The 20,993-nt window shown below is 45.2% G+C and overlaps 1 protein-coding gene across 6 annotated transcripts in view; it reads right to left on the reverse strand.

The window, feature by feature from the left end:
- Positions 1-24: 24 nt before the first annotated feature.
- KCTD1 (potassium channel tetramerization domain containing 1) overlaps positions 25-20,993 on the reverse strand; it is a 158,202-nt gene continuing 137,233 nt past the window's right edge. For 5 of the 6 annotated variants that reach the window (XM_045505922.2, XM_074352190.1, XM_074352188.1 and 2 more), the window contains 3 exons: positions 18,518-18,662; positions 4,594-4,899; positions 25-965 (listed from right to left, as the gene is read on the reverse strand). In XM_045505922.2, the coding sequence (XP_045361878.2) occupies positions 807-965; positions 4,594-4,899; positions 18,518-18,662 (610 nt within the window). In that variant the 3' untranslated portion in view covers positions 25-806. Of the gene's footprint in view, positions 966-4,593; positions 4,900-18,517; positions 18,663-20,993 lie in introns of those variants that run through there. The other variant, XM_074352187.1, reaches the window with a different exon arrangement.

Here is a 20,993-nt window from a genome sequence, read left to right on the forward strand (position 1 = left end):
AACACGTGTGTTTCACACAGACCCTTATTTTTTAAACAGTTTATTGTATTTAATACATTATAAAATTTGAAAAATTGTAGGAAAGCAGCAGACTCAAACTGGAGCAACTCTAACAAGTAATAATTCTGGCCCCTTTGCAAAACTGATCAGTTTAAAAACAAAGTAACATTCACATCTGGGAGGCGGACAAAAAAGTGTGACTTCTGTACAAACTACATTTAAAATTTCATGTCTAACGTCTTTCGAATGCAGTGTGCTCAGGAGAGGTTTTTTTTTTTGAAGTCCTGCCCGGTCCCCGTCTAAAGAGAGACACGAAATGTCCATATGCAAAGAGACGCAATTCTAGGTGTTTAGTTTTTTTTCAAAAAAAAAAAAAAAAAAGGAAAAAAAGACAAAGGAAAAAAGAAACATTGGATGGCTGTTGGCAATGGAAACCGTAAGGAGATTCGTCCTCACCGCTCATGGCTTGTTTATTGGTCAGAGGCCTTGGGGGCCCAGGACACTTCACGGCCATCACAGCACCAACTGTAGCTACCACCTTTTTTCTTTTTTTTCTTTTTTTTGCATTTCCTACCTTTTGACATATATATATATATTTATATATTTTTTACACCTTGAGGATATCACTATTCCCAATTGTTCCCATACGAATACAGGTGTGGTCTCTATTGGATATAAATGTGTCTTTTATTCAATTTTAGGTCCAGGACTTGGTTTGCTGTCCCAACTGCATATAAATGTCCCTTTTTTGTCTGTGTTATTTGTTGTGTATGTTTTTTTCTTTTTTGCATAAGAAATACGTCCATTTAGTCCAGAGGCTCTTGCTTTATCCGGATGACAGAGGGTCCACGGGGTGTCCGCCTCAGTTCCCGCCGCAGGACATATTCGCTGAACTGAGATGAGTCCACTCCTCCCCCGCAGGAGCCCACGATTTCAAATCCTCTTTGCTGCAACCTCTCGAGGACCTGCAAGGGGCCAAGACAAACATCCATCCGGTTAGGGGCGAGGTAGGTCCTTTGGCCACGCAAACAGCCCAAAGATTGTCCCAAAGTTTGAGATCATGTACAGCTCTGGTACATCTGCTCCAACCCCTAAACCTCTCCAAGTTTCTGCTTTCAAATGGAGACTCTGGATTAAAAGACAGGAGAGATGGAGCAACTGTTTCTAATACCTAAAATGTGCCTTTACAGCTAGCTTTGCCCACGCCAAGTCCACTTACTCATGACAACGACGTGGCGAAATGGATGGAGTTAGCCCATTTGATTGATAAGAAAACGGAGGCTCACGCCTAATAAGTAATGAAATTGGGTTTCCAACTCAGGTCTCTAGCCTCAAATCCTATGTGTTTTGCAATATGCCATCAACTTTCTCTGCAGAAAGAGAGGGTTCATATTTCAAAGCTCATTTACCACTAAGATACATTCAATTTGTTGACAGAGACTATGGAAGGACCGTGGTATTATCTGTATTTCCTCCACCTGTGATTCATCCTAAACTTATTCACTCTTGATTCGGCCACTGTTCATGTTTCTTGAGGCTGAGTTAATATATTTCAGCTTGGAAGACTGAGGCAATTTCAATCGCAGAACAAATGGACTATGAAAGAGAGCTGAGGTTTATCTACAGCTTTTTGTGTTTGTGGCATTTGAAATGGATTTATTGCCTTGTGTGCATGCAGGGAGGTAAGAATAAATGCAGTGGTTACACACGCTTCTCATATACAAATAACCCACATAATCTCATCTGTATTTTTGAAATCAAATACTGAATGCCACAAAGATCCCTGGGTCTGTCACTACATGTCTGACACTCTAGGATGCAGGAAACAGTTCCTGCAACTCTTAGATATGCAAAAATACAGAAAACTGATCTAAAGCATTTTGTTTCTTTTGGAATCCAACAAATATTAGACATGCAAATGTTCCCTGCCAGGATTCTGCATATAATTAAATTATTTCTACACCACTCTAAAGGCAAGATGACTCAATCAGAACTTAAAAAAAAAAAAAAAAAAAGCCTGGCTAAAATTTGTATTATTTTGGGAATGAAATGAAATGTTACCAAATAACTTGCAAAATGTAGTTAATGTACCGTGAACCCTCCTTATTTTTTGGTCGCCTACTTTTATAAGGAATATAATCTGCTATTTTGCAAACCAGCTAGATGAGACTGGAAAGCAAGAAAGTATGCTTTCTAAAAAATTAAAACTGCAAGCACTGGCAAATTAAAAAACAAATAACCAAAAATCCAAGTCCTTTTGAGAGCAAAATGAACACTCTACCCTGCAGTGCTGTATTTCTGTACATAAACTCACATTGCATATGCACACCAGGCAGCAAAAAGACATGATGAAGAAAACAATCTCTAAGTTCAAAATTAAGAGGTGCTCTGGTAACAGGTGAATAAAAAGATGAGGAACAGCTCGCTCTAAGGAGATTTCCCCAGTAGAGGCAGGAATGTAGCTTGTCAGCAAGAAACACTCCAGTTCATTTAGCCAAGCCACTGCCCCAGAAAGGATTCCCTGCCTTGATGGAGACGAATTACAGGGGGAACTGAACAATAAAGAACTTAACTCTGTTATCATTTGTCTTTCACTGTTGTTAGGTCGCTAAATTGCTAATATAAGGAAATCCCTAAGCTTCCTCCCCTGAGGGTCTGATATACATATGATAATTATTCAATATGATCCAAGGTTACCTTGGACGTGGTAAAGCTTATTCCTATGTAATACTGATAGCTTATGCTTCTTGGCCATTACTTTTTAAATATCAACTTGTTAATAGCAAAGTTTCTTAAAGTGAGTGATGGGGAATATTAAAATCACTCTGCGGGATCAAGCTCCTGTGCCTTATCCCAGAGCCTCTGCAGAGGATGGACCCTATTCCCTGGTCCACGGAGCAGGAAGCTAGTATGGCTGTCATATGACGACGTTAATCCAGATGAAAATTTCCACATCTGATCAGACTCGAATGACAGGGAAACATGACAAGCTTATAAATTCACAATAGTTATTCAATGGCCCGAGGGGTGGGGCCCTAGAGAAGTGATGAAATGCTGTCTTGAGAGAGCCGGGGCAGGGCGTGGGTGGGAGGGGAAAGGCCTCTGGGGCTCTGGAGGCCTTTCTCAACAGCAGAGGCCCTGCTCGGGAAGGCGCGGGGAGCACCTGCGGACCTGGACCAGCCGGCCGCCGGCCCCTGGGAGTGTGCACCTCTCGCGGGCGCGCCTCGGGCTCCGGCCCCACCTGGTCCGGCTGCTCTGCTCTCAGACGTCTGTTCAAAAACTATAAACATTATAAATAGTTGTGAAAACCATCCTCAAAAGGCAGACTAGAGTGGGTGCTTCTAGACTTGGAGTTTGGGGAGAGGTTTTGTTGGCTTAATATTGAATAAAGTCATGGGTCCTTTCCAATGAAAAAGAGGGAGGAAAAAACCCCCCAAACTCTCACTCCATTAACTTCAAGTCGCTTTGAGTCACGTGGACCTGGAGTCAAGTCCCAGGTGTACTTCTGCTTTCTCATCAGCAAGACCGGAATGACCAGCGCTCACCTGTTAGGGCGGCGTCAGAAGACATCACATGTACAACCCTGGGCCCAGGGCCAGCACATGCTCCTTAAGAGGGTGACCTCACCCAGCAGCAGCTAAGGCACACAGCACCTCACATGATGTAAACCAAACCTCTGAATTCCACCCTTCATTCTCCTTCTCCCATAAACTTCTCCATCTCAGAAAATACTGATTCCCTTCAGCCAGGTCCTCCATCAAAAATCTTAGTCATCCTTGGTTTCCGTCTTACAACCCGCAGCCATTGTCAGAAAACCTGGTTAGCTCTACATTCCAGATACTCAGAGTTGGACACGTCTCAGTTACTGCTTGGACCAGAGCTTTCTAGCCAGTTCCCTCGCTTCCCCTGGTTTCCACCTGTTGCTAGAAGATGCATTTACAAATATGAGATACATCATGTCACACTTCTGCTCAGAATCCTCAAATGGCTCTCCATTTTACTCACAGAAGCACGGGAACCAAAACAAAAAGAAATCAACACAAAGAACCCCAGAGTGCTTCCCACCGGCTGCGAGGCACCCCACCCTCTGTCCCCGGCCACCGTGGGCCTTGGATCTGGGCATGCTCGATTCCACCTTCGCTCAAGCCATGCTGGCTTTCCTGATGCTCCTCAGTATGTCAAGCACACGCTCCTACCCCAGGGGCTTCAGAACTCGCTGCTCCCTCTGCCGAGATGCTCTGTCCCAGGCACCCTCTTCTCGCGACCGACCCAACACTTAGGTTGGTTACTATCTGCACCAGCCTCCCCGCCTCCCTGTCCATTCCCATAATGTAAGTTCCGTGAAAACAGTGCTGCTGTCTGTTTCCTTCTCTTCTGTATCTCCACTGCTCACACCAGCACCTAGCACACAGTGGATGTTCAGTGTGTGTTTGTGGGGTGACAGTGCTGTAAAGGGGTGACTAGTTTACCCACAGAAGTGTTACACATGAGAGCTCGCCAGCTTCCGGGAGGAAAGGCACCCTGGGGTGGCAAGGGGGAGTGACAGCATTAAGAGCGACATCTGATGCCACACGGTGTATGACAACACTGTACCTGGACTGAGTTGAGGTGACAGTAGCCGTTTAGTGGAAACCTGATGACGTGCGTCGAGTCGTGGTTCCAGCCCGCGTTGACGGAGTTACACATGACGTCGCCGATCTCCGGAAACACTTCTTCTATCAAGGACTTGTCGCCGCTGAGTGTGATCCTCTCTCCGAGGTCTGGGGCAACACGCACCACTAGGCACTCACAGGGCCTTGAGAAGCGGCTAGTTTCTCTGTCCTGCTTCCATCTTTCCATCTCCAACAACATGGGCTGAAGCTGGAAGTATTTTGCCTCTTCATATAACAAAGTGTAGTCCTGAAGGGGAAAAAAAGTATTTCACAGTGTAAAATATAAACGGAAGGCAGTGAAGATGTCCACATGTAAGAGGTGGGTTTTTCACCGCTGTTATTTCTGCCACCAAATCACGTATGACACATTTGTACAGACCCAGTCTGCACCCACTCGCTCATCATTCATTCGTTCATTCATTCGTTCAGTGATTATAATAGGAGCTGAGGGGATTAAAGGGCGGGGGGACCCTTTAGGTGCCTTCCATGAATTAAGACCTGTAATCTCATAACTGCCAGTGAACCGTTCTTATTCCCATTCTGCAGATGAGAAAACTAGGATTTGGAAGGATTCACTGAAGACCTTTCTCTTTCTGTAGGAAAATGCCTTTGGGTATTTAAAGTCTGATAGTGTGGGTGAGGAGGATCCACCTGACCTTCTCTGGATGGAACACGTCTGTGGGCTGAGAGGTGGGGGACAAAGCTGAGCACCTGCAGGGGCAGCTCCTGAGCCTCTTGAAGGAGGCGGGGTGGGGGGCAGCACGGTGGTGGCAGCAGGGTGCTGAGCTGGTGGGTGGGCGCCCCGAAGGCCCGCCTCCTGCTTTTACCTAAACTGGCATGTGACGGAGAGACACCCTGCCCTCAGCCAGCTGCCTGCACCGCAGAATGAGAGAGGCGAACAACACTAGGCCTTGACCCCTGCTGGACGAGGGGCAGGAGGGGAAATGGGCCCCCTTCTGAAAGTGCAGCCGCCCTGTCTCTGGGCACGGTTTCTCTTCCTCTTGTCTTTAAAAAAAACATCTGCTGAATCAAAGGAGGAATCTAGCAAACAGGTATTAAAACACACAGAAGCCATCGAATGGGAGGACAGAAGAGGACAAGGGGGAGGCAGCCACTTAGACAATGTTATCAGCAGGTCAATATTGTGTCTAAACGTAGCTATGGCCACAATCATCTCTGGCTGTGAGGTACGTGGATACTTGTCCAGACACGTTGACTGAGAACATTTTAATCAACTGACACAGGCATTTTGCCTTCCTTCCAGGGGCTGGAGCTGGCGGGCGCTGCCTGGTGCCTGGGCCTGCGGGAGAGCCGGGGCCTGCGTGCCGCGTGCCCGGGACGGAGCGCGGGGAGCGGGGAACCGCAGAAGAGCTGCTTTTGTTTGGCACTTTGCTCTTTTTCTTGCAAGTCAACAGCAGCAGCAGCATCATTCGAGCCTTCTAGAGAAGGCAGCGTGGAGAGGCCGGAAAGCAGGAGGGGGCCTCTAGCTGGATCACCTGCCTTCTACGCTGAGAAGCCTGGGCCAGGCTGAGACTCATCAGCAGAAAGGGCTGCCTGACTCTGTCCTCTCCTATTGCCTCCATCGCCATGAGGTGGGAAGCTCCATTAAAAGACCAGCAGGACCCCCAGGCCAGGCCACTACTCTCCTGCCAGCACCACCCAGTTCCACGGCCCAGTGGCTTTATCTCACTTTTTGCCTCTGAACCGGCTTAACTTCTAGGAAAGTGGAACTTACCCCTAAAATTCTATTGGTTCCCTGAGCTAACTCCTGATTGGTCCATTTGTAGTGCGTCATTTGAATGGAGCTCACTCCTGATTGGTTATTTCTCTCACTCCTGATGGGTCCATTTCTATAAAGCTTGTTCCTAATTAGTCAACTTTTGTTATACCTTATTTGCATATGATGTCACAAAGTGTAAATTGGCAGCCTATAAAAGTCTGTGTAAACCTACAGATGGGGTCCAAAGCTTGGAGTATTAACTCCTCTGGGCCGGCTGACGTAATAAACCTGAGTTTTCCAACTCTCCGAGTGCTGCTTTGTCTCTCGCCCAGATCCAGGCTGCTGTCACAACTGAGCTGTAACACTGAGCTGTCACACGCTTTTCTGCAATAGCCACAGGAGCCTTGCTTCCTCGCAGGAGGGCAGCCCACTGCTCTGACCACCTTCCTTTCACCTGCTCAGCCTCTGGACTCACAGGAGACACAGTTTGGTCTGAAGAGCTGAGAACTAAGCAGAACTGAGGCTCCTCCCAGTCGCCACTACTGGGGCCCCCCGCGGTATTTGAAGCCCACCACCTGTGAGATTCCAACCTCAGTACCTTACTTACTTATCAAGGTGACAGCTCCAGGAGATTTAAAAACAGTACTGAGAGTTACACAAGCAAGAGAACTGCTGCTGCTGTTTATTCTCCTGTGAGATTTAATCAGAAGTTTTAGCACAAGGAGGAACCTGGACTCTGGTGAAAATATGCCATCAAGTCTTCAACCTTAAAGGTACTCCCAGCAGTCCTCCTGACCAATCCTGACCCTATGGAGGAATCCTTTCTAACATCACTGAGTAGTGGCCATTCAGCCTCTGATTGAATGCTTCCAGTGATGGGAAGCTTACTACTTAACAAGGCACAGTATTTACTTTGTTCACAGCTCTGATGGTTGTAAATGTCTTCATTAGAATGACCTGAATTTCCCTGTAACTTCAATTTATTTGTTCTTAATTCAGCCCCTGGGATTAGAGTGATCTTAATCTTTCTTTGACATGTTAACCCTTCAAACATTGGAAGACAACTGTCAGGTCTTAGTATTATTCAGTCTGAAAATACCCAACCCATGCAGAAAATGGTAACAACAGGAAGCGAGACTTTATGCATCTGAGCCCTGATCTACCAGTCTGTCCAATTACCCAAAAGTAACGAGACTTGGGTTACAAGTCCCCCTACGCCGACTCTGAATCCTCTCCCACCTTCTTTCCCCTGCTGAGTCCACAAGCCTCATGTGTGATAGCCCACTCAAGTCTGACCACGGACTGACAGCACCTCCCTTATACAGCGCTGCTCACAGCCATCGTTATCTGCTCTTAGAAAATTAAGGGAACACTGGCCCTTATCAGACTTGGCCCTGCTCAGTGTCATCTGAAGGATTCTGCTAGGGGTCATGAAAGTGAAGGATGAAAAGGGCTCCCCCGAAGGTCATCCTGCACCTGGGACGTCATCTCACGGGCCTGGCCTTGAACTACCTGCAGGTGTTCTTTTACTCTCTTGACTACCCTGGCTCCAAGTCCTTCACCATGCTGTTCCAGCTGGTCTCCAGCACAGTGTGCTGGGGGAGCGAATGCAGGAGGACGGCTGAGCAGCTCCCCACGCTCACTCGCCCCCCTGTGCTGCCAGCCCCCAGCCCGAGATTGAAAAGGTCTCACTTGCTTTGTTACCATTTTCTGCACGGTTAAGCTCACGCTGGCCGTTTGTCTTCTTGGCTGGCGCCTCTACATCCGTCTTTCTCCACTTCCTAGGGCCCGATTCACTTCCCAACTCATCAGAGAACTCTCTGCAGACAGACTCAGTCCCCATGGCCGCTCTCTTTACAGACTTCGGCCTCCTTTCGTTCCTCAGTCAGGATCATTTAATTTTACTGCCTAAATTTCACATTTTTTAAGGGTTTATCCCATTTCTTCTTAGATTTTTCTGGCCTTGTGTTCATCTCTTCTGGTCTGTCAGTCTTTTGAAGTCTTTTTTTCCTGAAGCCTCCGCTCTTATCTGATGATGTCCACCTTCTTCTCTTTGGCTTTTACAAACTCTAGATGACTCGGACTCTTGTTCCCAAGGAACGAGGTGGAAATGGGCCAGAGTTTTGGGGGCTGCAGCAGGTTTGGCCCCAGTTCTTCTTCTGAAGGAAGTGAATCCATGCATCCATGTCTGCTTTCAGCAAAGCAGCTCCAGAACGTACCAGATACCGGCCCTCTGCTCTGCTCCCGTGCGATCTTACCTGCTCCAATTAAGAAAGCATCAACCGCATTCTTGCTTAGGCTCATATCCAGCTAAGGAGAATGAGCATGCCCACAGACCCTTTATTGTGTCTAAATGATTTTGAAATCCTAGAATATTTTTATTTAAAAAAAAAAATTAAAGACTTTCAAAAGGCAAATCTTTAGGCAGGAAGATCAAGATCTCACTTTACAGATGTATACACTGAGACCTTGGAAATGGGGACACGGAACAAGACGGTAAATGTGGGTGGGCTCCAAAAGGCAGATGGGCCATGTTTCAAAAGCTTATTTCTCGATTAAATATCTGAAACTCAGAAGACATTTTCACTACAGGGAGGAAAGTGATATACATAGCGTCTTCGCTTCCCACTGCTGTTGTCAGAAATTTGGTGGTTTAAAACAGCACACATAAATTCTCCTACAGTTCTGGAGGTCAGAAGTCTGAAATGGGTCTCACGGGGCTAAAGTCGGGGTGCTGGCAGGGCCACCGTCCTTCTGGGGGCTCCAGGGGAGAATCAGTTTCCTTGTCTTTTCCAGCTTCCAGAGGCTGCCACACTCCTTGGCTTGCGGCCGGCAGTCACACCGCCCCTTCCATCACATCTTCTCTGACCCTGACCCTCCTGCCTTCCTCTCTCACATCTAAGGACTCCTGTGGTCCCACGGGGCCCCCCTGGATAACCCAGGATAGTCTCCCCATCTCAAGACCCTTAAACTTAATTACATCTGCAAGGTCCCTTTTGCCACAGAAAGTGACATATTCACAGGTTCTGGGGATTAGGATGTGGCACCTTTGGGGGTCATTAGCCTACCACACGTGGCTTCTAGTCCACAAAACAGTTCAAAGGCGTATTTAACTCCTAATGTACATGAAGTTTTACATGGTAGCAGGCAGGTTCTTCCCCTCAAGGGGCAACTCAGCCACTCATGTGTTCGACATCTGGTTACGTGCAGCTGCCGGGGCACCCACCCCACGCACCGCGGCACAGCCCACCTCATGCACCCTGGCCCCAAACAGGCTTTTCCCAGAGGACCACATCCAACCCTTCCCCGGGGCTCCAGGAGCTCTCCTGCCCACGCTCGGGGCAGTGGGGTCCGCGCTTGGGTCCCAAGAAGGCAGGGTATGCATGTACCCGCAAACAAGAGGCACCAAGAAAATAAGGGGGCACGAACGGATTTTACAGTTTACATTTCGACAACAGCACTCATGGAGTAATAATTACAAACAAAACCAGATCCCTGCAAAACTTTCCTTAAAAAAATTTTTTTTTTTTTTTTTTTTTTTTGAGGAGGAAGTGGCCTATCACAGTTTTTTTCAGAGTTTGAGATTTGGGGGCCTCTAAAGTCTGTATTTCCCTGGCTCTGCAATACTTCCCCGAGCTAGTGTTCTTTCCTCCCTCCTCCCTCCCTCCTTTCTTTTTTTAAAGGATTTTACTTTTTAGAGCAGTTTTGTTCACAGCAAAATTGAGCAGAAGGGACAGAGATTCCCCACATGCACAGCCTCCCCAACGATCAACACCCCCATCAGAGCAACAGCCCCCAGAGCAACACCCTCACCAGAGCGCTCCGTTTGTTACAACCTGTGAACCTGCGCTGACACATCATAACCACTCAAAGTCCACACATGAGGGTTTACTCTGGGTGTCGTACATTCTATGAGTTTGGACAAATGTTTAATGATGGGTAGCCACCATTATAGTATCAGAGAGTAGTTTCCCTGCCTTAAACCTCATCCTGAAAGCCCGTTCTGCCCTCCCCACCCCCAAGCCCCTATCTTCTCCTCAAAGCCCAGACGGGCTGGCCCACTTGCTCCCTCTCCCCTGCAACCACCTGATACTTGTGGCCAGGAGGCCTCCTCCCTGTTCACTGCCCTCGACTTTCAGCCTCTCCCGACCACTCGTGTTTTCCTCGGGCAGGATGCCCAGCCTGAGATTCAACCTGATGGCCGTTAAGGGAAACGTGAGTGGTGGCAAAGTCCCTCCTCTACCCGGCCACCGTCTCCATGCCCCACTCTCTGACTCTGCTACAGAAAGGCTGAAGGCCACACCGGCAGTAATGACGGGCTGCCTGGGGCAGAGCAGAAGGCAGATCCATCTGCATTCTGAAGCCACACCCTGGCTTGGCAAGTCACCTGGACACAACGCTGTAGGAGTTGAGTCTAAGTGTAGGGCGTGGCGAGAGCAGGGGATAGAGATGCTCTCTGAGATGGTGCCGGGGCTGGCTGACGCCGGCCTCCCAGTCCTCCTTGGCCACTGCAGCTAGTCCTGCCTCAGCGGGAGCGTCCCTGAGAGAGAAGGAGTGGGCCTCGGCAGGAGTACTGTGAGTAGCAGTCTCCGTACCAGGGATGCAAATTCTAGGAGGCAGCAGCTGAGACCATGGGCTGGGGCAGATGTCCTGAGTGGACCCTCTCTTAGGTACTAGGGAAGAAGAAACTTCTTGAGGGTCTACCCAGCTCCCCACTCCGCCTTCTCTGAGAAAAGTTCAACCCTCGGGAAAGGATACCTAGAAGCCATTCTGTGTTGCTCCAGCTGATTGGCTACAGCATAAGCATCCGAGCCAACGTGAGCCAATCAGGTGGTCTCTCTGCAGAACCCAGGAAGGGGAGAGAGACCCTGGGCATTGCTGGGGCAGAGCCGTGTTAGGGGCAGCATTCTAGAAGCCCGCAAACTCCCACGACCGACACCCTCAGAGCTGCCCTCCTGTTTCCACTCCTGAGAGAATGTCCCCACTAATCCTACGAGATAAACTAGAATCCTTCCCATGAATACTTCCTCTTTTCCTTAAGCTAGGACATTCTGCAGTGTCTGGAGGCACCTTCAGTTCTATAACTGGGAGGGGCTGGGTGCTACTGGTGTCTAGTGGGTGGAGGCCAGGGATGCTGAACAGCATCCTACGATGCACAGGACAGCTCCCCCAACACACAAAGAATCACTTGGCTCCAAACATTAATAATGTGAGGTGAGAAACTCTGAGCTAGACAGGGATCACGTCTGTTGCTGCCAAAGGAACCCAGATCGCACCCAATCCAGTGGTCAGTCCTGGCATCATTAGTGGTGGTCCAACCACATGTGTTTGCTGATGTGATGTGACACGAAGTACACAGCATCACTGCAGACGTGTTCTTGCCAAAACATTTAACTTAAACCCATCAAGTCTTCAGATGCAACTTGCATTTTACAGAAAATGAGAGGATAGAGGAATGAGCTCAGCTGGCCCTGTCTCCTCAGCAAGTCAGCATCATATAAAAAAGGGCTCTGCCACATAATAATTTTTAAAAAGGGACAGACCTAGATTCAGTGAAGTCCTGGATCAGATACCAGCTTGGAAAAACCGCCCAGAAAGCGCATTTTGGGGTCAACCAGGGAAATCTGAATATGGTTGCAGTATTAGAGGAAATACAATTTGGTTACAATGGAAAGGTAGAGATAACTGTCTGAAATAAGCATAGAAGAGGACCCAGAAGCCCACACACAGAGATTTTAACATTGGCAATCCCTGAGTGGTGGGGATATACTGTTCAAACTTTTTTTTGCTTGTGTATATTTTCAAATTTTATACAGAGTACATATACTTCTTCTATAATATGAAAAGATTTTTTGAAATAACTAATAGATTTTCAAACTGAAGCCAGGGAGAGGTAAGCTGGGGACTGTCTGCCAGCAAATTTTTCTTTAAGACATTCATCCAGACCACAAAAGATGTTAGCAACATGGAGGACACTTCCAAAAATGTTCAAAACACAAGCCTAGAAAGAGGTAATTTTGTGGTTCCCCATCAAAAAAGGAACCAAAGCTCTGGACTCCTGGTGTACCGGGAATTACAATTGTGTGCATGTGTTCATGCGTGCGCACACATGCTCATGCGTGTGTGGGTGTGAGCAGAAAACAGAGCAACCATGAACAAGGCAGTACGGTGGGGGTGAAGGGAAGAGGGACAGTCATATCCATGATAAAACACCGCAGGGAAGTTCCACAATCGCTTATCTAGGGAACACATTCCAACGCCTTTCAGTGGGAGCAGGGCACACGCAGCTGCCACTTAAATGGTGTTGTGAAGTATGAAATTATCTAAATTGTTAAATGGGTATCTAGCTCAGACAGCACATTTGCAAAATGAGATTTTAAGGGGCGTAGGATGCTGTGATTTCAAGATTTCATGCGTTTGCTCAACCCAGCATTAAATAGCTGGAGAAGGAAGCAGGTAATCAAGGAACACGCTCCCCAGCAAATCCAGTCAGAGTGTCTCCACAAGCCAAATGCCGTGTCCCTTTTCCAAGGTCAGGGAAGAAACTGGCGGGGAAGAAAGAGAGGGCAGACTGAGCGCTCAGCTGCGTGTGCCTATATCTGTGATTTTGCACAAACTGCTCCATCATCATCCCCAAGAGCTGAACCTCAGCTTCCTTCTGCTGCTCCGCCAGGTTCCAGACTCCCTGTGATTTACAGCCCGTCACCCAGAGGCTCGTGGGAAACAGTCCAGGGCCCTAAGTGAGTTTCATTTGACATGCTTTTTGTCTTCTCCCTCGAGCATGGGCTATGGTTAAACCCATAGCCAATTAAAGGGTGTGTTCTGAAGAACAGCGGGTCCTTTCCAAATCCCAAGGGAGCACAAAGGTGCAGAGAAGCGCCAGCTCAATCCTAGCCAGCGGGGGTGACTGGGTGAGTCCTCAGCAGACTGTCCTCTGCAATCGGCCACAGGTGAACTCCCATGTAGGGGTTTTTCTCCCTCCAGCATCTAACCTGAATGTTCTTGGAGGAAAAATAATGCCTGCCACATCTGACTGTGTTTCAAACCCCTAGCTCTGTGTCTGGAACATATGCAGCTAAAAATGAATGGCTACTACCATTTTCGAACTGTAATTCCCCATAAATTATTTTGTATTTCCTGGAGCCTGCATCTCTATTAATCATGGGAATTATAAATTAATATTACCCTAGTAAGTAGCTTAGGATGATGATATTATATACATACAAGTTTTACTTTTTCCATTTAGTCCTATATGGTTTTAAATAGAAGTTCAGTGCCTACTTATAGTTAGCTTCCAGTCTCCTATGACTTTTTTTTTTTACCTTTTTCTGCTACGTTTAAATTAATACTAAGCAATTATCATGTGTCCAACACACAATGTCCTTTAAAAAAACATAAAAATGCCCCTGTTTCTGACACAGTTACAAAGTAGTTAAAGAGTAAAGATATACACACAAAATACCTAGAGTTCAAATATAAGGAAGTATCTGCCCAGGTATGAACCAGAATCCGGTTTGAATGTGAGACCCACTTCATTCAATCTACTCATCCATCCACGTGTTCATCCGCTCAGGACTAAGCCAGTGTGACAGGTACTGCAGGCTAGCTTCCCCAGAGCCATTGTCCATTTCTCTCACTATAAAGACTGAAAAGGAAAAAATCACCTTTAGGTCTCTTCTGCAGCTCAGGGAGGCTCAGTTCTAGCCAGCGAGTTAGTATACTAGGAATCTTCCAACAAGGACAAAGTCTTGTGAGTTATAAGCCTTCTGCCCTCCCTCTTCCTGCCTTGGATGAGGATGTGATGCCTGGAGCTGTGGCAGTCACCTTATGACCTTGAGGTGACAAGCATGAGGCCAAAACGTCAACACTGAGGAAGACAACAAAAAGACAGAGAGTCTTGTCCTTGATAACATCACTGAGCAGATACCACTGCCAACAACCATGGACCTCTGACTTCTTATGTGAGAAAAACAAATCTCCATTAGTTTAAGGCACTGTTGACTGACTATTTCAACACTTGTAGCTGAAAGCACTTGTTAACATACAGCTAGGTGTATAGTGCTAAACAACAGAGACAAAAAATTATATATATACTGTGTGTGACTACAGAATCAGAAGGTATAGGCAAATCTAAGCTAGACCAGACACAGGACAGCTTAGTGATGAATCCGATGAGCCCTAAGTGACAAATAAAAGCCAGGCCAAGAGCATCAGACAGAAGGAACGGTCTGCTCTGGGTGGGGCAAGCAGATGGCATGGCGTATATGCAGAGGAGGAGCCGGGTAGGGTGGGCAGGGGCCAGAACCTCCTGAGCCCTGTGGGCTCTGACGAGGAGGTGCTATGGTCCAGGACTGGGAAGCCTCTGCAGAGTTTTAAGCAGGAGCAAGTCATGATACACTATGTTTGGAGTCCCTTGGTGAGGGATGGGGTGGGAGATGGAGGAGGGGGAGAGGGAGAGGCTGTGACTCTTAAAGGACAACAGGAGGGACCCCCGTCATGATGGAAACGTTCTGCACCTGGGCTGTACATCCCGGCTGTGAGGCTGAAGTATAATTTTGCACAATGTTATACTGGGGGGAACTTGGTAACACGGGATCTCTCTATTACTTCTTACGACTGCATGAGAAGCTACAATGATCTCAAGAGGGAAAAAAGGTAATGAAAAAAAGTGTCCCCTGGTTTCAACATGGACAGAGGACGAGAGAGGGAAAGGATGGGACTCTGAGTCACCCGGAGAGCTCTCCGGCCTTGGACTGGGGAGGGCGTATGAGAGGGGAGGACTGATCCGAGAAGTATCCGGAATGACGGATGCATGTGGGATGCTCCGGCTTAGAGCAGGGAGGTGGGTTCTGGTACTTTCACAGAGACAGGACGCGATGGAAGAGGAGCAGGTTTCCCGGTGCTGGTGGCGGGAGAGGGGGAGGTGGCACTGGCCAGCTCATGTTTGGACAGCTCAAGTTCAAGGAGCCAATGAACAACCTGGGCAGAGGTTCTGAGTGGGCATCTGGAAATGCAATCACCTTAACATAGACCAAAAGGTGAGATTTCTCTCCTCTAGCCCCTCTCCCACTTCTGCCTGCCGTCGAGGAAAACACGAGGGAGGGAGGGAGGGAGGAACAGATGGCTCTCTGGCCGCTGCCCTGTCACACACTCAGCCCTCCCTCTACTCGCTTTCTTGCTCCCCCGGACCTACTGGGGAGCCAATGCCCGGCAGCGGGGCGCCCGCTGTGATGAGAGGCCGGGTCACTGCGGATGACGTCGGTGCCCATGTGCTGCAGCTCCTTTCCCCTCCCCGACTCCATCCTTCACGCCCTGTGCCCAGTGCAGACCTCGGCGCGCTTCCGATCTCCACTAGGGCCCCCGGCCGCTTTCTTCACCGCTCCCTGTTCCCGCCAGCTCTGCCGTCCTGTCCCAGCAGGTGCGGCCCCAGGTTTGGAGCGAGGGCTGCAGGTAGGAGACTCCCTTCCGGCCGCTAGGACCACGCTTGCCAGACAGATGACGTGGCTCGAGGGATGGAGGGGAAGGCAGGAAAGGGCCTCGAAAGTTGGCAGGTAGAGAAAAGAATGTACACGTTTAAGAGTATCCTCGAAAACCGTCTAGGAAGGGGCCGTGTTGGTGCCTCTCAATACGTCGTCCTTCCTGAGTTGGAAAAGATCACCGCTGATGAAGCTGCAGGCTTTCATTGCACGAACCAGCTTCACGCGTCTGTAAACGCTGGGATCACGCTCAGCGCCCGAGGGGCGCCCCCGAGAGGCCCCCGGAACTGCCGCCGGCTGGGGAGCAGCGGGGTCAGTCATTTCCTCGGCTCGGCTCGTTGCAGGGCTGCAGGGAACTGCACGCACTAGTTGCGGCGCTTCCTCTCTTACTTTTCTGCCAAATGTGTATTGTTTTCATGTAAGATAAATGCGTACACGGTACGACTCTTTACACGCTCTTTTCCACTTGGCTAATCATCCCGGCACGTGCCCCACTGTTCAAAGTCCTGAAGGAGAGGCGGGATGAGAGGCCCCCTGATCTCCTGTTAACTTGGGGTCTATTCTTCCAGATCTTTTTCTATTTACAAACACACACGCATCATTTTTTACATACACAGAAACCTACGACACATATTCTGCAACTTAATATTTTCACTGAATAAAATCTTGGTGATTTCCGCCCCCACCACACATCAACTATTTCACAGCATGAATGTTCTATAATATCTGTAACCATCTGCCATTGTTGAACATTTTTAAAATTGAGCCCACTTCTTGCTTTTACAAATATAACTACATTAAACATCTTATGTACATATATCTTTGCTTATTTGTGTATTATTTCTGGAAGATAAACTAATAGACATGAGTCACTAAATCAAAGAGTGTATCTGTTTAAAAATTTTTAAATTACCACTAAATTGTCCTTCAAAAATGTTTAATAGCTTTCAATCCCAACCACATTGTATATTCCCCAACACTGTATATTACCAATTTTTTAATCTTTGCCAATCTGATGGATAAAAAGAGGTATCTCATTTAAGTTTTGTTTCTTTAATACTACAGGGGTTGAACATCTTTTCAAATGTTTATGGCAATTTCTATGCTTTTGGAAAATTTTTGTTTACATTTCAGTATGTTTTCCACTGGGTTGTCCTTATTGATTTTCAGGAGCTCTTTTATGATGGATATTACTTTTTGGTGCAAGTATTTCTTCTAGTCTGACTCTTGTTCTTTATGTGTATGTGGTGTCTTTAATGCAACATTTGTTTTTCTTTTTTAAAGGATGCCTTCTGGGTAGTAAGTCTTGCTTAAGTAGGCCTTCTCTGCCTGAAAATTATGCTTGTGGAAATTCCTTGTTATTTTCTTTTAATACTTTTATAGCTTTAATTTTTATGTTTATTCCTGGAATTTTGATGAACTTATGAGATAGTACACTTTTCCCAAATGTCTTGGTGCCCAGTTGTCTCAGAACCAATTACTGACAATTCCTCTGTTTTCCCACTGGTTTGAAATACGGCCTCTATAATATATCAAATTCCTATATACACACATATCTGAACCCTACTCCGCCCTGTTGATCTACGTGCATATTTTTAGCCCTGCCAGGATCACACTTTCTAATCACTATAGCACCACAGTATGTTTTGATGTCCACCATTGCCTACCGTTATTATCACTACCAAATATTTTTAGCTATCCTTGAGCATTTTTTCCCTTCCACACAAACTTTATAAATGGGTCCAATTTCATTAAAAAAAAAAATCTGTGACTTAAATGCCTTTGCATTGAATGTATAGGGTAATTTGGGCACAGCCAACATCTTAACAATATTGAGGCTTTCCATTCAGGGACACAGAATGTCCCTTCATTCTTGTTTTAAAGTTGTATGGTTTGTATGGAGAAATCTGCAATTTTCTTTTATCAGACTTTGCGTATTTCTCAAGTTTATTGCTAGGTGTTATAATTTTTGTTGTCATTGTAAATGGTATATTTTCCCACTATATCTTGATTGACTTTTGCTATTCTGTTGGAAAGCTATGGATTGTAACATATTGATCCTGAATGTAGATGCTTTAATGAGTTCTTTATTAGTTCTAATAGTATTTAGTTGATTCTTTAGAATCTTCTCCTTAGAGAAGTATTAACAGCTACAGAGATAACATTTTTGTATACTCTCTTCTAATATTAACATTTTCTATTTGTTCTCCTTGTCTAATTTCATTGCCTAGAGTTGCCAGCACCATGTAGGACCAACTTTAACACTTGTCAGTAACTTTAAAAGGGGATAATTCTAAAATTTTACTGGTAAGTATAAGGCTTGCTTTACATTTCTGGGAGAAAAAGTCTTTATTAAGCTAAGGAGGTTTCCTTTTATTCTCTGCTTCACTAAGACTTAACAGAAATAAGCTTTGAATTTAACTAATTTATTTTCAATGTGTTAAAATGAATTGTGACTCAATTCTTCAAATAAAAAGCAGTCCTCTTTCGGTTGTGTAAAACTTAATGACCACATACTCTGTTTCTTGAAGATAGTATAACCATGAGAGAGACCTCGGATGCCATTAGAGTTGGTATATGTTAAAAATGTAGAGCTGGAAATATCTTTTGGAGCATATCAAAACAAATCACATATTTACGCTATTGGTAATTTAAGATGAATCCCTCACCTTGAAATCATCGGGAATGAGGAGTTTTGATGTTCGTAGAAAATTCAAGATATATCTGAACATCTGTCCGTCTCTGTCAATGAAATAGTGCTGTTTGAGACTGTCCAAAACAATGGGCTCTGTACCATCAAAAAGTCTTCCGATTCTGTGATAGGAAAGAGGGAACAGTGAGGACAATTAGAATTGCTTAAAACCACTAAGGCTAAGAGCTGCTGCTTTGTGTCACTGTCAAAGGTGGCACTTTTGCAGATGACAGTCAGGAAAAATCACCTGTTAAGCAGTTATGGTTCTCTAAGAAGTACTGGTCCCTGCTTGATAAATATCTCAAGACCAGACAATTCAAAATGATCTCAGGCTTTCTCAAGTAAATTCTATTATTCAACGTCTTTTACCTGTAGAGAAAATGTTCCTGACATGGTGATTATGGCTAAGCGCTGTCACTGTAATGAAAGATCACGTCTTTCCCTTTGTGTTACTTAAAACAAAACTTCGCTGCTCCTTAAAAAAAAAAAAACTACTGTTTTGAAGTGTCTTTTAAGCAGATTCTATGAAAAAAAGCAATTTTGTTTTTAAGAAATCTGTTTTCTGAGCTTTCCCCACCCATGAATTTCAAACTTTCTAAAAAGAAAGCAACGCCTATATGCTAACATCTACATTTAATTATAAAAAAGAATAATTAAGAATATTATTCATTTAGAAGAATATGTTTTCCATTAACAATATACAGTCTCGTTTCTTAGGTCTCAGCAAAATTCATTTGCAACAGCCAGGAATCATTATAAAATATAAATATTAGACCACCCCAAAAATACGAGCTCGTTCTGGAATGTAAGTGCCTATGGGTCATTTTTAAAAACAGGAATCCATAATATGTTTACCCATTTATAGAGTTAACATTGGAAAAGTGTGCTACAGTTAAAGTGCTTTGTATCCATTATCATTTATCTCCTTAAGGAAGGCTAAACCTACACTCTATATATTTAGTACATACTCAACTAATAGGACGTGGTAACATCTATACTAGGAATAAGCAGAGAGCATGCTGATGACAAATAAATACCCTGTATCAGAAAACAGGATTTACACACTTGAAATCACTTCCTTTACCAAGAAGTGCATTTACTTTCATTAACAGTATAGGCAGAAAACTTGCTCCACTTTAAGACAAGCTTTTGTGGACCTCATCACAAGTCTCTGATGTGGAGCACCATTTTATTGCTTTGATGATGACTCTGATTTGAAGATGATTTTGAAATCAGACATTTTCTAATCTGGCTGTTGAAATGGGACCGATGGAATGGTAAATCAGTAATTCCATTCCTCTTAAAATATCACAAACAAACCAACAAATAGGAAAGCTGCTTTTCGCCCTCCCCCAAAAAGAAAGACTTGTGAATTTCTGTTTCAATGAAAATCTTTCAAAGATAATTAGAAAATTCATGTCCTACCTGAAGGTAGTAAAGCACAAAGAAGAACAACTAACTTGTCAGGTCATATTTCTAAAACTCAATATATTTTTCTCACCTAACGTTTTTGACCAACATTCCAGAAAATGAGGGTGATCGGCCAGGGTACAGATTACAACCATCGTAGGATTCTTTTACTGCATGCTGCCTTGGCATTCATTTCTCACTAACACATCAATCAAACAGTAGACTATATAAAAAAAGAGGCTGAATGAAAATGAAAACACACTTAGTCACTTATTTGTAGTGTTTCCAGGACAGTTTGGTGCAGCATGGGAAAGAATGAGACTTGTTTGCCTATTATTAAAACATTCTGCTCTTCACTGTCAATGATAAATTTACAGTTGACAGGGGAAGAAAAGGGAACTATATTTATTAAGTGCTTTCCAGATACCCTGCACTTGCCTAAGCACTTTATGTATGCAACAAATCCATTATCCTCCTTTTAAAGATGAAAAATAGGCTCAAAATGATGAGTAACTTGCCCAACTAGTTAAGTAGCATTGGGGGATTTGGGCACAGTCCGTTTGATCTTAAAGGGGCCTCCCTACAATGATTGGAATGAAAAGAATTAACCACTACTGAATGAAAGCTTTTGGTCTAGAGTTTTCATTTCTATCTTACACTTGTTCAGCAAGAGTTTTATAATGAAATCCCAATGGGTATACTGATTATTTTTGTGGCCTGGAATAAATTAGTATCAGTGATTACAAGGCACTTTACTAAGGAGGTGAAAAGTAAATATTTTACTTTAAAATAAATTCCATGCTTTTAATTCTTAAATACTCATTTTCAAAATCTAACCTTGGAAGGTCGCCAGCACAGAATAAGTGATTAATAAATCTTTACTACGTGAGTGAGTAAAGAGGTGACTGAGCGAGGAGGGGAACAAGGCAAGACCATTACAAGCTGTAATCTGCGTGAATCAACTTCTCTGCGTCTCCATTTTTTATAAAAAATAAAATTGTTTCAGTTTACTTTATAAAATTACCCTTTTCCTCAGGGTTAAT

This window comes from Camelus bactrianus, chromosome 24 (genome assembly GCF_048773025.1).
Source record: "Camelus bactrianus isolate YW-2024 breed Bactrian camel chromosome 24, ASM4877302v1, whole genome shotgun sequence".
Classification (NCBI taxonomy): domain Eukaryota; kingdom Metazoa; phylum Chordata; class Mammalia; order Artiodactyla; family Camelidae; genus Camelus; species Camelus bactrianus.